This window comes from Oenanthe melanoleuca, chromosome 1A, assembly GCF_029582105.1.
Source record: "Oenanthe melanoleuca isolate GR-GAL-2019-014 chromosome 1A, OMel1.0, whole genome shotgun sequence".
In the NCBI taxonomy this organism is placed as follows: Eukaryota; Metazoa; Chordata; class Aves; order Passeriformes; family Muscicapidae; genus Oenanthe; species Oenanthe melanoleuca.
In genome coordinates this window covers 48,332,177-48,348,005 of record NC_079334.1, presented here as the reverse complement: position 1 = coordinate 48,348,005, position 15,829 = coordinate 48,332,177, and the positions used below count along the sequence as shown (strand labels likewise).

General features: G+C 38.0%; 1 protein-coding gene across 3 annotated transcripts in view; it reads right to left on the bottom strand.

Annotated features, from left to right (window-relative positions):
* The window catches only part of CPED1 (cadherin like and PC-esterase domain containing 1), a 141,787-nt gene that overhangs the window by 101,462 nt on the left and 24,496 nt on the right, over positions 1-15,829 (bottom strand). For all 3 annotated transcript variants that reach the window (XM_056511232.1, XM_056511213.1, XM_056511223.1), the window contains exons 4-5: positions 7,508-7,614; positions 6,450-6,525 (exon numbers count right to left, since the gene is read on the bottom strand). In XM_056511232.1, the coding sequence (XP_056367207.1) occupies positions 6,450-6,525; positions 7,508-7,614 (183 nt within the window). The remainder of the gene's footprint in view (positions 1-6,449; positions 6,526-7,507; positions 7,615-15,829) is intronic.

The following is a 15,829-nucleotide window of genomic DNA, read 5'->3' as shown; positions in this document are numbered from 1 at the left end:
TTAAGAATTGCTAGAGCAAAGCCGGACTGCAGCCACCTGGACTGGTAGCAAATGGAACACTTAGGTTAACACAAACATCTGGTGATCTACAAAGGCAAGGAATTCAGCAGGAGAATACCCTACTCCTTGAACTAAGTAACGTTTGGTTGAAAGAGAAGGAAACAGAAGATGAATAAGAATGTGTCCTCTTCTTCATCTTTCCTTCTATGGTATCCTTTGATGTTACAAGGAAGGTTATGATATGGTTTTTTTAGTTAATTTAGATCAATGGACTACATTTTACACACTTCAAACATTTAGCAAGGAACAATTAAGACTATTGTTTGTGAGAAGAAGGTAATTCTGTTTCTCAAGTGCTCATCAATTGTCAGACCTGTTGCAAATATTTCAAGAGCAATTGTGACACCGTGGGAGCTCCTGGTTATTTAATGAAGCACAAAGCTAGAGACTGAATGAAATGTAACAAGTGCTGTGCTTTTTTCTGAACCCAGCACATTGTTGACTTCTTTCATAAATGAAATTGCAAACTCAGCACATTTGTATTTGCAAGGTATTCATCCAATTGCTTTTCTTTTTAGCAGGAAAGAAACATTGCTTTAGAACCTTAAAGTACATTGAGGCTGAAACTGTACAGCAGCCTTTCCATCTACATAGAAGCCTTATGAACATCTTCCTAGATTTTCAGTGGTAGTCTGTTTCCAGAGGGAGCCTGAATTCTCTGGCATGTAAAAAAAAAAAAAAAAAAAAAAAAAAAAGAGAAGAGAGAGAATGGCACCTCATGTCATTTGTCAGCAGTTTCTACAGTACATTATTCAGGAACTACTGATAACAAGTCCTCTCTGTCAGCCTTGCAGGTTTGCATTCCAACAGGGCACCTCAGTGAGGCAGAAGAACCCCATATTGCATTCTGTTCTGGGACCATCCATTTTCCTTACTGGTGTGGGCTGCTGGAGCACAAAGAGCTCATCTGTGATACAGACCAGGCAAGCTGTATTGCTACAACCTGGTCCTCTTCTAGAATCTACAGATGGGCAATTTTCCAGCCTCTTTAGGTTGGAAAGGTGTGTTTAACAGCTGCAATGATTGCTCCACATCAGGAGATGCCTAAAAAGCTTTCACAGATTCTTAGGCAGACTTCTGAGTCCTCCAGGACAAGGAATTTTGATCAAAATAAAGCTTAGTAACCTTTGGCTCAATCAGGTACAGCAACCCACTCGAAGCTGCATAACTGTGAAATCAATTAGGATTGAAAATGCAATTTTTTTCCATTTTTCAAAGTTGACTTTGGAGGATGGATGATTTCACTGGAACTTCTGCCACTACATGCCTTGAGACTTGTCACAGAAAGCAGATCTATCCCATTCAATCACCTCCTGTTGCCCATTTGATTTTTGGATGAAAAGACTGAAACAAAGACTAGTACTACGTACTACAGAGGCAGAAATGTACTATGGCTTACACATTATGCCCTGAGGTTGCTAAAGAAAGAGAGAGAACCTTTAGCACTCAGTTTTATGACCTATGCATTTAGAAAAATGTGGCCGTGAAAATCAAAGTAGATGATAAATATTTGAAGCAAACTAGAAACACTAGGGGAAATCCTGGTCCCCAGTGAAGTCCTTGAAAAATCTGCATTGAGTTCACTGGAATATGGTTTCTTGCTTGAAACGTAATATGTGATGGTCTTAATATGTGTTATGAGCTTTATTTGCGATGTCAACATTGATGCAAGTCCAATATCCTGCCCACTGCTGACTTCTGATTCAAATGCCCTTAAAAGCTTTTCACATTAAACAAATGCAGTGATCCCACCCTCTGTAATACACTTAATCTCAAAGCAACACACTCTGGATATTTAGAATGAAGAAATGTCAAACTACTTGTCATTTCTGGAAGTTTAAACTATCCTAAATAGGTTTAGTACTAAAACCCAAACAATTTATAGCAAAACAGATCTAGAGTAGTAAATTAATTTAAACTGTGGGTTGAAATGCACTGAAATTCATTATGAAGTTTCAGAGTTAAAAAGATAAAACTATGACAGTGCTACATTTGTTTTTCCTGTGCTGTTTGTTTTTCCCTTTAAAATATCAACAAATGCAGCTTCAGTTTAGATTAATCACTTACCATGTTTTTTGCGCCTGTGCTTCGGCAGGTGCACGAAAATCAGTATTTACAGTATTAAGTATAGTGTTTGTTTATTCATTCCTAAAGCATCCTAAGAGTTAAAGTTAGAGGTTTTTTCCAAGTTTTTTTCAATATTTTTCAGAAAGGCTGCTTCTTCTGTGAGCACTCTTCATACTAGAACTTAATTACACAGATAAGCTTTAAAACTTTGGAGAAAGCAACCCAGTGAAAATGCTGGCTGACTGTTGCATAATTAGAGCCACAACTCTGTACTAGTGACAGGGCAGAATACAGAAGAGTATAGGCCAAGTAATTAACTAATTTGACTGCTTTACTTCTTTCAGACTACTAATATTTGCTGTTACGTTGCTGTTCTTACCTAGCTGAGATTTAACACTGCTGTAAAACCAATGAAATTCCTGCCCTACATAGCTTATAATCAAATTAACCAGAAAAAAATCAAATGCTGGTTTTATTGGCTGCTCTTGAGGCTCTTACTAACTTCAGTAGCAGAAAGGTAATAGGCACAAACCTGATCAAACCTGGTGTACAAATATTTATAAGGGACAGCTGCCAAAAGAAATGCATCTCTCTATAAAAAATTAGGTTCCTGTCTCACAGATATTGAATTGTTACAACAGAAAATAAATTTGATCTATAACTTCTCTCTTCCACAGGAGGCTCTGCTGTGTCTTGCTTTCTACCCTCAGGTCATAACCTTTCATGTTGACTCCAGAGTAGCCCAAGGACACTGTCGATAGGCAGCAGGAGAAGAGAGCCAGCACAGGGTTAGCACAGACCATAAGCATTTCACAGAGTGGGAGCACAGTCACACAGCTGGACTGTCTTGGCTCTCCCTCCTGTACAATTTCATTAGGCCCATGCCTATCCCAAGACCTTCTGTGTGATTAACACTGCTGGCCAGCCCAGCAGGAGATCATGGGACTGTACAAGGCTGGCACACACTCATAAAGTCTCTGCACTAGTGACACAAATAAATAGAAACACAGAAGGAAGGCATATGGCAAAAGTATTACTTAAAAAAGGATCAATGATTTGCATGGGCTGGGCACTGGAAGTGATGAAATGAGACATATGCTTACATGGAAAGACAGACTAGTTGGGATTCCTTAGGGAACAGGAAAATTAGGGAAGCATTGCTATAAGCAGTTCGACTACTTTCCCGGGCAAAACCTGTCAAATATAGTATTTGTTGTGCATGCATCAGGATGCCTCTCCTGTGCCCTATACCAAACCTAGGCAATTCTGCTCACATGGTGGACTTTAGTCCTCTCCATCTCTTGGCTAGGAGTAGTTCCAGGAGGCAGCCAAGCCCAGTTCTAAACCCATATATGGTGGGCTATCAAGTAGGAACACCTGAAATCTCTTTGACAGTCATTCTTCAACCTCAGAAAGCTTCTAGGTCATTTGTGGGAAGATTTCATTTCCAGATCGCTACAACTACTTCAGCATTTGCCGACCTGAGCAATAAATTTCAGGAGCCTTCCTTGCTTATCCTTTAGCTATATCAGAACTTTCTCAAGGTCCAAGTCCCATACAGTGAGCAGACACCAGGCACTTGAGCAAAAACTGGGCCAATTACCCTTCAAAAGCAGAAGTTCAAACAATCCTCTCAGACTGTGCAGCAAGTAGTCTTCCATGTTGAATTCTAAGATCTATTACTAGTCTTATGTCTCATCACAAATCTATTGCCACAAATCCACATGCCCATCTTCCAGCAACCCTGTCTTCAATGGCAATCCAATTTATCCACACACAGCTTGTATTTTTAACCTTTTTGCTCCTCTAGTCTTCTTCCAGACTGATTTTCCTAACTTTTTTCTCTTCCCAGCTTCTTTCCTAAAAAGCAGTCATCACTGATATGTTCATTATTTCTCCCTGCCCCACATAGATAGAAGCAATATGAAATGTCAGACTGACAAAAACATTTTCCATTAAACAGAAAGAGCAAAGAAACAAACACTGGCCTAATATTCTGTATAAATAATTTCCTTTCCTATACAACAGGGTTATGAGAATGGGTGTGCTGTCTTAAATTCAAAGCCTAGCAGTTTAAGAGTTGCACAACAAGAAATAAAATAAGGTTAAAAAAACCCCACACCACTTTACCACGGCTTATCAACATCAACACAGTCGTAGCCACAGTAAATCCAGTAATCCCATTTTCTCAACCCTGCTGCCTGGTGTTTCTTTCTACAACTTACTATGTCTTTAATTAGAGAACATAATTCTTTGTGTTTTCATTTTTACAGGAAATTGCTTGGCTCCTTGTAGGCTGACTAAATGACAGTAATAACAAACCAGCCGACCCTCTTTAACAGGAATTGCAGAGAAACCCTGTTGACTGAAACACACAAGAGTGAAAGACTACATAACTGATTTGAAAGGAGATAAACTGTTCTGTGGAGGAAGTACTGACGAGAACTGTTCTTTCTGGGAATAATTTTAAAATTGTGGAACAAACAAATCCTGCTAATTGTCAACTCTGCTGTTGTTGGAAAGAGCTGGCTTTATCAGACGAATAGAAGGAGGAATATCTGAAGTGTCACTTCTAGACTAGTTTGCTTTAACTTATGCCTTTTTGTCCACTGAACCTGAAACCAAATTATTTACCCTTCTGATTCTAATTTCTCCTTTTATGGATGAGTTCCACTCATTCTAAATTCCATGTCACATATCCAATGATACTGAATGGGATTAATTCATGGGTTGAAACCGAGGTCTGGTCTATACAGTGGTGAGCCCACTGTGTACCACAGTCTAAGTTCCCATTCCTCTCTGTACATCAGTGTAGTCTATACAGTCAGTGTGGAGCAATACACCTAACCCTGAATTATGCTGAAAATAAATGCTCTTTTGGGCTTGCTTACTGTAAATACCAACAGGTTATCCCTCTGAACCTCTAGCTTCTGGACCAAAAGGAAATGGGTCCTGTGCTGAATCTGCCCACTCTACTGGGCAAGCTGGACTCTCCATAACATCTTAAGTGTCATGAGAAACTTGTGTTAAAATAGCTATCTCAGCCCTAGGCCACATGCTGATTTGCAGATATCTAGATTTAAGAGATAGGATTATTTTATTTTTACTTTAAAATACTTCAGCTAATTTAAGTTCAAAACGTTTCTTATTGGTTACAGAAAAGTGAGGGATGGGCCTTTTTCTGTATGATAGTTCTTCAGTGGAGTCCTAGAATAATCCTCCTTTGCTGTGTGGGTAAGATTCAGAGCCCTGCTGCAAAGCACATGTATTACTTTGATTTCAATGGAATTTCAACATCAGTCACAAGGCCTTTTCTCTTTGCCAGGAAAGCACTAAAATATAAATAAGGAATAAGATGCTTACAAATGGTCCTTCCCTGAAGACAAGATGTGGTCGGTTGACCCTGGTTATACGCCAGGTGCCTACTGAAGCCTCTCTATCACTCAGCTGGACAGGCAAGAGAAAATGTTATGAAATGGTTGTGAGTCAGAATAGGGAGAGAGCACTCAGGCAAAAAATGTGTGGATATTAATTGAATTTATTACCAGTCAAACCAGAGTAGGATAATAAGAAATAAAACTAAATCTTAAATACTTTCCCTCTGTCCCTCCCTTTGTCCTAGGCTCAAATTTACTCATGAGTCACTATCTCAGTTAGGTACCTTCTAACTTCTAAATGGTTAAATGAGATGTAGAGAATCCTTTCCTTCTGTTAAATTTAGCATATATATATAAAAAGGGGGAAAGAGAGGGACGTTTAAATAGACCTAATAGAGTGCACAACAGTTTTTTTCCAGTTTCTATTCAAAGATTAAATTTACCCATGGTAAATTAGAATTATTTGGAAGCTCGCCCATAACCTTTAAACTTTTCTGGTTGATGATCTTAATACACAATAAAGGCTTTTTATCAGTAAATTATGTCTGGATGGGAACCAAGCTCTGACTCCTACTCCTTCTCCATGCCACAACATTTTTGTAAAGCTGAACAAACATATTACACCAAACCCAGGGCACAGAAGTGTAAATACCAATACTATATTAACACAAAACAGTCCAAAACCAAGACACTTACAGCCAGATTATTTCTGCAATATGCAACAGCTGAACAATGCAGTATCTTTACCTGGAAAGATACTGCATACTTGTAATCTATATTTAAGTGTGTTTAAAATAGATTATCAATCTATCATTTTTTCTCTCTATGCATTCATGGCCAAAAATAAAATGAAATTGTAAGCTTGGCAGTCTCACTTCAGAAACTTCCTGTGACAACTATTAAAAGACCATCATCACATATTCAGATTTGAAGAAATCAGATTACCTGAAAAGGCTTTTGTTATCTGGCATAATCCCTCTTTTCTGCAAAGAAAATGCTGGATTTCTGGAAGTAGGTTTACCTGTACACAAAAAAAAAAAAAAAAAAAAAAAAAAAAAAGCTTTAATGATTTCACTCAAAAAAACATTCTTTTTTCTTCAATGGAAAATTCCTTCAATGAGTTTGTGTTTCATTTATCAGAGACATCTCATGTGCAAAACTCCCTTAAGTGTCAAGAGGAAATGATAACTTTGCTCTCCCTGCAATGTTGGAATAATGAAGTTAAGGTGTGGACTCTTCCTCCATGTCCACAACAACGCAAAATTTCAGGCCTATATTTCTCCCTCTGGCTGCTGAGTGTTGACCCATTCCCTGCCCTCTTTTCAGTCTCTGCAGCTTCTCTGTTCTGTCCAGTTACCAGCCAGTGTCTCTCCCTGCATGGAAATACCCTATGCCTCTTGAATTGCTGTGCTTGGGATCAGAAATAAGCTTATGTAGCTGAATCACAGGCAGGCTCTGCAGAAAAACACTGTTGCACTTTGGAATGGACATGCCAGCAGCAAGTAATGTTAGTTCAATATTTAAAGTTTTCCAGAGGAATGGGCCATCTGGTTTAAGTCCCTGCTCTGCTGCAGACTTCCTGAGAGAACTTGGACAGTTCCTTTGATCACCTTGGGTCTCAGTTATTCATGTGTGACACATCTGGACATTGCAGAATGCTGCCAGGATTATTATATTGCACAGCATTAGAGGCTCAGATATGGTAAAGAGGCAGAAGGAGAAAAAAGCAGTTTGCAGAAGCCTGGGGTGCTTTACTATCTGAGCACATTCAAAGCATGTATATTTCTAGCAAACTGTAACTGCCATGAAAATTTTACTTTGCATACACTTTGATATGGCATCCTGCTCCAGGGAACCTCAGTGTATGTGCCTGAAGCTCTGACTTCTGTGGACACCAGAGGCACCTTTTAAAAGCAGATACTTCTCTTTTTATGAATGAGAACTGAAAATCTGGGCTGGCTTGTCCTTCCATTCCCACAAAGGATAACACAACAATCTCATACCTTCTGGAAAAGTTCTAGATTACGCAAATCTTCTGTTTGAAAGCAGCCAGTACCACCATTTTTTCTGGAAGATAAGCAGATGAAAAGATCCCAAGGATTCATACCACCTATCCGGAAAGAAAAGAAGCACTTTGAGAAAGAAAATGTCTTGCAATTCTTATTTGCATAAAGAATACTTAGAGCAAAATCCTTAAGAACAGCAAACTGTTGGAGAGCTAATTACGTGAACAGCTACAGGTGGCAGAAGGATAAAAGACATACTTGCTACCACAGTTCAAGCTTTGGAACTATATTTAGGTGTTTCACAGTGGGAATTCCCTGTTATTCCTGCCTACTGACATTCAAACCCTGCTGTTTGACCTGTTTATCATTCAGAAATTAAAACGTTTGGTAACACGATGCCGCTTTAAGTTCCTTTTTTTTCTCAACATGCATGCTTATAACATGTATCCAGTGTTATTTTGGTGCGGTGGATTCCTAAATATTAGACACCAGACTGCCCGATCTAGAACTGATGCACAAGTGGGAATTAGATTGCTCCTTCCGAGCTAATGTGATGCTTCCTTCCTGGGACAAAGCTGACCTGAAGATACAAATAGGTCTTGAACTTGCTCATATCTCAGCATGTGATGTGGTGTAGAAATGCCACTGTTCCTTCAAATAACCTTGGACAGCTTCCTCACATGGCCATTTGTTTTCCTCTGTATACAGCCTTTGTTATCTGGACCAGTTAGAGATGATGGCAGTTCACAACAGAATTATTACAGCTGTTGAGGACACCATGAATATGTTCAATAAAGGATAAATTATTTCACTGACAGAAAGACAATCAGTAATAATGAACTTACAAACAGAAAGCACAGTCAGAGAAGCACTGCAGCATCCAAGGGTATAGAATCAGGTTTCAAACCTCCCTGCACAATAGCTATTTCAGGGACAGGCTGGTTCTTTTTCCCAAGGTTGGGAAGATTACACATATTTCTAGCTATATTTTGTGCTATCCATCTGTGATACCTTCTTAATTTTATTAGGTTAGCTCCTTAATTTGGTCCCACCGATGGCCCACAGAGGTATTTATTTTATTTATTTCCTTTCTTTCTTTCTCCAGAATGTATTTTTTTCCTATCCCAATCATGATTACAAATGTCAAGCAGGGTAAAAATTCCACTTAAGGAGATTTAACACTCAATTTATGTTAAGTACAGTAATGAACTGATTGTGTAGAATGGATCCAGGACTATGAAAGTAACTATCACTTTTTTATGTTTATAAGTAGTGCGACAAAGCTGAACAGATCAATTTTCAGTTACGCTGCATTTATTACTGTAACAAGTTCTTCAATTTCACATTATGAGAACCAGTATTATGGTATAAAAGTAATTAGGCAATATGAAATTTAGGCAAGACAGATTCACTACATGCTTCTTTGTGAAAGAAACAACAAAAAAACCCTGCAGGTAGATAAAAATGTCACAGATAGCAAACAAACGAAGCATTAAAGAAATGTACAGCCAAATACCTCATTTTAGTGCAAAAGTTTGGCAGTGCTAACAACCTACTCAATGACCTCACCAGCTATGTAATTATCAGATAAGCAAGATGTTATGCTTCTGACTAGTAAACACCTCAGAATAAATCATTATAATTACATATAAATCACAATGCCTAGTTGTGTGCAAATTGAAAGGGAGCTGGAGGGAACTCCATTTCTCAAAAGCAGCTCATTTCCTTCCCTTGTTTATTGTGACACATCCTGCCCTGGGAAGAATTTGATCCCTGACTCCAGAGGATATGCTGCACTATGTATTTTGCCTTTAGGATACATCAGAGTGATCAATATGAATGTACCTAAGGGAAGGAAAGGAAAATGTACCCTCAGATCTGGTGTGCTTCCAAGCCAGTGCCCAGGAAGCAGAACAGTTCAGGAGAGCTTGAATGCCTGCCATTACTTGTGTTTTCTATTCAGAGTAATTAAACCTCTAGCCAGTTATTTCAGTACAGAACAATCAGAACTGTCTATTTATAGAAGTCAGGAGACTTCCTATGAGAAAAACAGTGTGCACCTAGTGCTGTCTCTCAGATTCAGGCTGACAGAGCAGTGTGACTTCTATTTAAATGTATTGATATATTCCTCATAAACTATACCTAAAATACATTATTGGAAAGCAAAATCAAAAAAATCATGGGTTACAACAGCTATTTAGTTCTAGAAGAGGCTCCTCTAGGAATCCATTTTGCTTCAAATTTGCCCATGTCACTCCTCCCAGAGCTTAACTTTTCATAGAAAATGAACATTTATGATCAGGAAACCAACAGTCTGTCTTCCTTCTGCATATTTAATAAAAGCAGAACTATATCTCAGGAAAAAAATTGCTACTCTTATTAGTATTCCAACAACATCACATGGGCAATGGAAAGGACCAAAGATTCCTTTCACAGAACTTATTTTTAAAGTAAAGCAAGATACATGTGAGTTAAAGCTTTCTACAATGAAAGAGAAAGAGCAAAAGTGATAGTAATAATAAACACCATCTGCATGGAAGGATTCATGTTTCAAAATGTTTCTAGAGACTTTAATTAAGAAGCTTTAATAAAGTCCATAATATTCCATTTTCAATGTACCCATTGCTTTGCTGGTTTCCCTCAGACTTCAAACCAGAAACAGGCTTTTACAGGATATTAGAAGGGGAAAGTTAAAAAGAATGCTTCATATCTGTACAATTTAATTACTAGCAATTTGCATTAAGGTTTTCCCACAGAATGAACTTTGTCTCAGTTATGGAAATCCTGTTTGCTTTACTCAGCAAACCAGTAGAGCTCAGCACACAGGAGCTGTAGATCAGTTAGACAGGATGAAATCACACCTTAGGAGATACTCTCTACTCTTTGTATTATTTTGCACTTGGACAAGTAAAGGAGTGGTAACAAGATAAGAATATGCAATTACATGTTCATCTGCTCTCTTTTCAAATCAAGAGAGTTTTGTTTAGCCTGTTAATTAAGGCCTTGCATACACAAGCAATGCTCATCTGCAGAATTGTATCTAATTATGTGGGCAAAGTGAGCTTTAAGTGAATACATGCTGGCAGCATTATGCATTTATTCATGTGTTTTTTGCCAGCTCTTAGCTTCTCCTCTCCTGCAGTCTTTGTAGCCACCATCCAGTCCCATTTCAAAAAGTATTTGTAACTGCAATGTGTATCTCATGTTTAGCTAAGGATAACACCCCGAGTTTCTACTTCAATTAATAGTAGAACAGCATGATTTGATTGAAATCTGAAGTGATCGCCTTTATTCCGAATGAGTCAAAGAACATGCTATTCAATTCAGAGGGCAATAACCTTCAACTGAAATTTGATGTTATGTACAAATTATAATTTTCCATGAGATAGCACTGTTTTCATTGGCTTTGATGCTGATTTATCATTTGAAATAATTAAAATAGCTAATGTGGAAAAAATAATTTAAAAGATAATAGTCTAGGAAGAAAAGCAAATATTTTTTAGCAGCGGAGGAAATAGCAATGCAGATACCAATAAAATTTAATGTTTTCTGTAACAATATTCTGCAGAGAGTTCTCGTATTTTGATATAATAGACCAAAGTTAACAGAAACCAGATGTGAACTAGGATTTAATAGGGTTTCAAGTTTATAGATAAAGTTCAAGAATTTCTGAATGTGATTTCTAAATTCTATTCCAATCATTGAAATGATCAAATTCTCCCCATGAGCTATGGCATTGGAGTCCAAATTTTGCAGGAAAACTGTTAGATGCATACACCTCTGGAATTTTTAATCTCTTAAGCATATATTATTTAATTTAATAAAATGACTAAGTTCCATTTCACTACGATAGGCTGAAATTTCATTTTGCAGTATTAATGTTTCCATCCTGAATTTTGAAATGAAAGAATTTTGAAAATCAAATAAAATTTTCATCTTGCATGTTTCTCTTCCTGTATTTCATTCATTCATTTTTAAAAAGCCACTTTGATTTATTTTTATTTTAATCTCAAGTCAATTTGTAATTTTGCATTTGCTCACACCACTACCACGAAATTGATCCGTTTACTAGCACTAGAGGAAAAGAAGACAACAAGAAACAGCCAGCATTTGTTTGTCAAAAACATATTACGTAAAAGTATTAATTTTCTTCTGAAGAGTAACTGATCCAGTGAACAGAAATCAGAGTAACTGGTTTAGTAAACAAAGCAAATATGAACAATGAAACAATTTGACTTTAGTAATGAATTAATTCCTTGTTTTGCTTTGCTTGCAGACACAGCTTTTGCATTCTCTACTAAACTGTCTATCTCAATTCATGAGTTTTCTCTTTTACCTTCCTGATTCTCTCCCTCTTCCCACCAGGGGGAGATGAGCGAGCAGCTGGGTGGTGCTTTGCTGATGGCTGGGGTTAAACCACAGCACCACAGAATAAATTTCTACCCATCCAAAATAAGTTATCTCTTTAATCACTGGAGACAGGATACAAAGTAAGCATTTCAATTTTCAGCAAGGTATATATAAAGAGCAGTTTCTAAACACATGCATCAAGTAGTGGAATACCTAATTCTAAGGAGGTTATGGAACCCCTGCTAAGGGAGATCCTGAGGTTTGTACAGGATCCTTTTTTAAGATAAATTCGTGTCATCTCTACTTGAAATATATTTTCAGGCACCTCTAAGCTGCATGGATGTAAAGAGAAGATTTTCAGGAAAAGCTACTGTTTACATAGTGATGCATTCAACTGTATTCAGTTACAGCATGTTATAATCCTGATCTGTAAAAAAAAAAAAGTGTAAGTTCTAGATGAATGTAAGTTTTGCTTTCTGAGTCATGAGTCCTTGTAGTATAGAAGGAAAAAAAAAGTCAACCTCCTCTGCTTCTGCATGGTAATGGAGGGAGCTCAGATTGTACTGAGTTGGGTGAGGAAGCCCATACACACGGAAGTAGCTGTGCACAAATCCTACTTTAAACTGGACAGGGGAATATGCTGGGCTTCAACCCTGCCATGTAGTCAATTTATAAGAGCAAATAGCTTGCTAGCCAAGAGTTTAAAGTGGATATGCTAAGAGATATCTAAAAGACAGAACTTCTGCCTCACTGACTGCCTCTAGATTCTAGACTGAATTTCATGCTCTTCAGCATCTCAGAGGGCAGCAGCATCAGGCAGGCTGCATGACGGGGTCTGGGGATGTGGGAATTCTACACCTCTGAAGATCTGAGCTTCACAGATAACACTCCAGGGGAAGATATCCTTTGAAGACTATTTCTGGTCACAGCAGTTTGGCTGTCTCGTTGTGCAAATATCAGAATGCTGCTTGTTGGACTGAATTGTTTTTCTTTGTTAATGACAGATCCTCTTGCAAGCTTTGATATCACTGTTTCATTTGTAAGACTTTCCCTAGAGGAATGTCTCACACCTAGGTGCTCAGGAATTTTCTCCTTAAAACAGTAGTTATTGGAAGCATTTTAATTTCTCTTTTGGTGTGACCCTTGAGAGTCATGGGCTATTACCAATATGGATTCACTGTGACAACAATGAAAAAAACTATCATTTCACATGAGTGATAGCACAGGACAAAATGGTGAGGTTCTGGTATTTTCTGAACTGTTCTGGAAAGCAGCTATTCACCTGCTCATATACAAATCTTTCACAGTTTCAGAGTGTGTTCAGACTGACTGTACTCTGCCATAACACACAGCCCCATAACCACTAGCTTAGCTGGATAAATTAGGCTAAGATCTATTGTCACATTAATCGCACTGGAGTATTTTAAGTGTAAAAAAATACCCTACCCTACATATGAGGCTGAGATGGTTGGACACTGTCAATTCATTCACAAAATACTTTGTGTAGTTGCTGTGTTGCTGCCAGGGAAAGGCTGAAGGAATCCTGAGGACAGTCACTACTCACTCCCCTTGAGGATGATCAGAATTTTTTTTGGCTCAACTACAGTCTAACTAAAAGGATTTGAAGTGCCAAGGGAAGCATTCTCTGTAGAGAAGATGCTGCTGTGAACCAAATGGAACCAGTTGAATTCCAAGGACAGTTCATCTGTCTCTGAACAGCTTAGCACAAAACATTGCCCTGTGCTCAAGAATTAATGCACAGTCACATCTGAGTTCAGAATTTGGGTGGAGAAATAGGCATTTGTTTGCAGTGCCTCTCATAAAAAGAGTAATGCTTGACTATCCTGTATCTCTTCTGCAAGTGCTGTGGAGATATATTGGATCTAAATACAAATGGAGAAGCATAATGCTTCCACTCTTGCCTGAAAGAATTATTTTATTACTGTTTATTTGTATCAGGGACAGGTTTCAAGCCTGCTTTCCTTTTCAATCCAAAGGCAAATCTTAAAAGTAAAAAAATGAGCATAACAAGCCAAGAGCTACCTGTTTCTATCCGAAATATTCTCAAATGTGAAAAGATATTTTAATTTCTCTGCCTGGTCTCAAACTCTAAAACTGCCTTAGACCCAGCTACCAAGTCAAAGAGTTACCATCTTCCTTACTGGAGCAGTTGATAATACAGGGTAGATGACTTTATCCAAAAGAAGTGAAAGAAATCTATTGCAATCATAAGTACAAGAATGAAGAACATACAGGGCAATCCCTTCTCCATTTACATCACATTCAGTCATGCAATAGATTAACAATCCTTTCTTCAATCAATAAATTACCATACTATAACAGACAACCTAAAAAGAATTTTCAGACCTGAGCAAATATTTTAAAGTTGGGTTTTCAATTTGCAGATAACAAAAGGTAAAAAAAAAACATGAATTGCAGTATTATTAAACTATATCCATATATTTTTCTGTGCAACTGAAGAATGGGCCAAATACTGGAAATAAAAGTACATTCAAAAACTGTATTAGTCTGACATGGGGAGAAGAATACTGCAGCATTGTAAGGCACGTGCATTAGATGGTTCTCAGTCTATCCAGGAAAATCTATCAGGCTTAGAGTAATTTCCACTGAGTTATATTACAGATTGCAACTCTAACAATCTTTTATCATGGCATAACCTGTCAACTCAAGGTATGAAAATATGCTGTCAAAATACCTTCAGAGCTGTAGTAGAGTTCAATAGCAAATAAAAGGAAAATATGCAGTTCTGACCCAATGACAAACACACTGGGGCAATTCAAACACTCAGGTCTGTAATTCCACTTCTGTGCTTCCACTTCATGCTTTGGATGAATATTCAGATTACTCTGGTATGTTCTCCACACATGGATATTTTCTGCACAGCAAGCCTCAATGAAACCAAAAGCTCCTAATAATCCAATATGGTATGTTCTTCTTGTATGCAGGTTAAAATAACTTATAACTTCAAATGCTCCCAAATGCTGGAACTCTTACTTTATATGTATTTAATACACAACAAAAGCTACAACAGTCAAAGCTGCTATATATGTTTCTCACCCACAGATTGTGGAACTTAGACCTAACTTCAAGTGGGATGGGAGTACTTGATACCTAGTTAAAGCACAGATGCCACAGATCCACCAAAGCTCAACTAAACCATCTGTGTAGGTGTTTTCTTACCTTCTGTGAAGGCAGAGGAAATTGCCTGACAAAAAAGATTGAGAAATGTTAGAGACAGGCTACTGAGAGTAGATTGGCATGAAGAACCAGGTGAAAACTGGAAGGAGAGAATGTGTATGTGGGAAGAAGGGTCTTGCAGCTGAGATATGCAGGGACCACGCAATGCAATAGAGTCCAGAGAAACTGCAGCAGGTGGAAGAATTCAAATAGCACCTTGCTATCTGCTTGTGGACTATGTGGAAGCACATCTTAACTTGGATGAGTGTGTACATAGAACTTAACAATAAGAACAAATGGTACTGAGGCATCTTCCTCACTAGACTATTGCAAAACCTGCAGAACTTGCTACTTTTATAAGGAAGAATCTGAGCTTTTAGACAGGCACATGCAACAAACAGAAAGAGCTGAGGGCTGGAAAAAAGACTGAATTAGAAAGTAATTCCTAGGGAGGAGGAGTTCTGCCCAGGGAAACCAAAGGGCCAGCTTGTGATTACTTTCCATCCTGCATTTCACCCCAGCATTTCTACCACTCCCACTCTTTGCAACAGAACATGAAGTACCTGAGCTGAGAAGCACTCTGAATGATGGCACTAAAGAGAATTCATTATTGACTTTAAAAGGTAGAAACTGAGCTAGAGCTGAGAAAACAGCCTCTTCCCTTCTATGGATATATAGCAACCTCAGGATAAGCAGCTAAGGAACAAATGGGTTTGTATTAATCTCCTGTCTCATTCTAATTACAACAAATGAGGATACCAATTACAATAT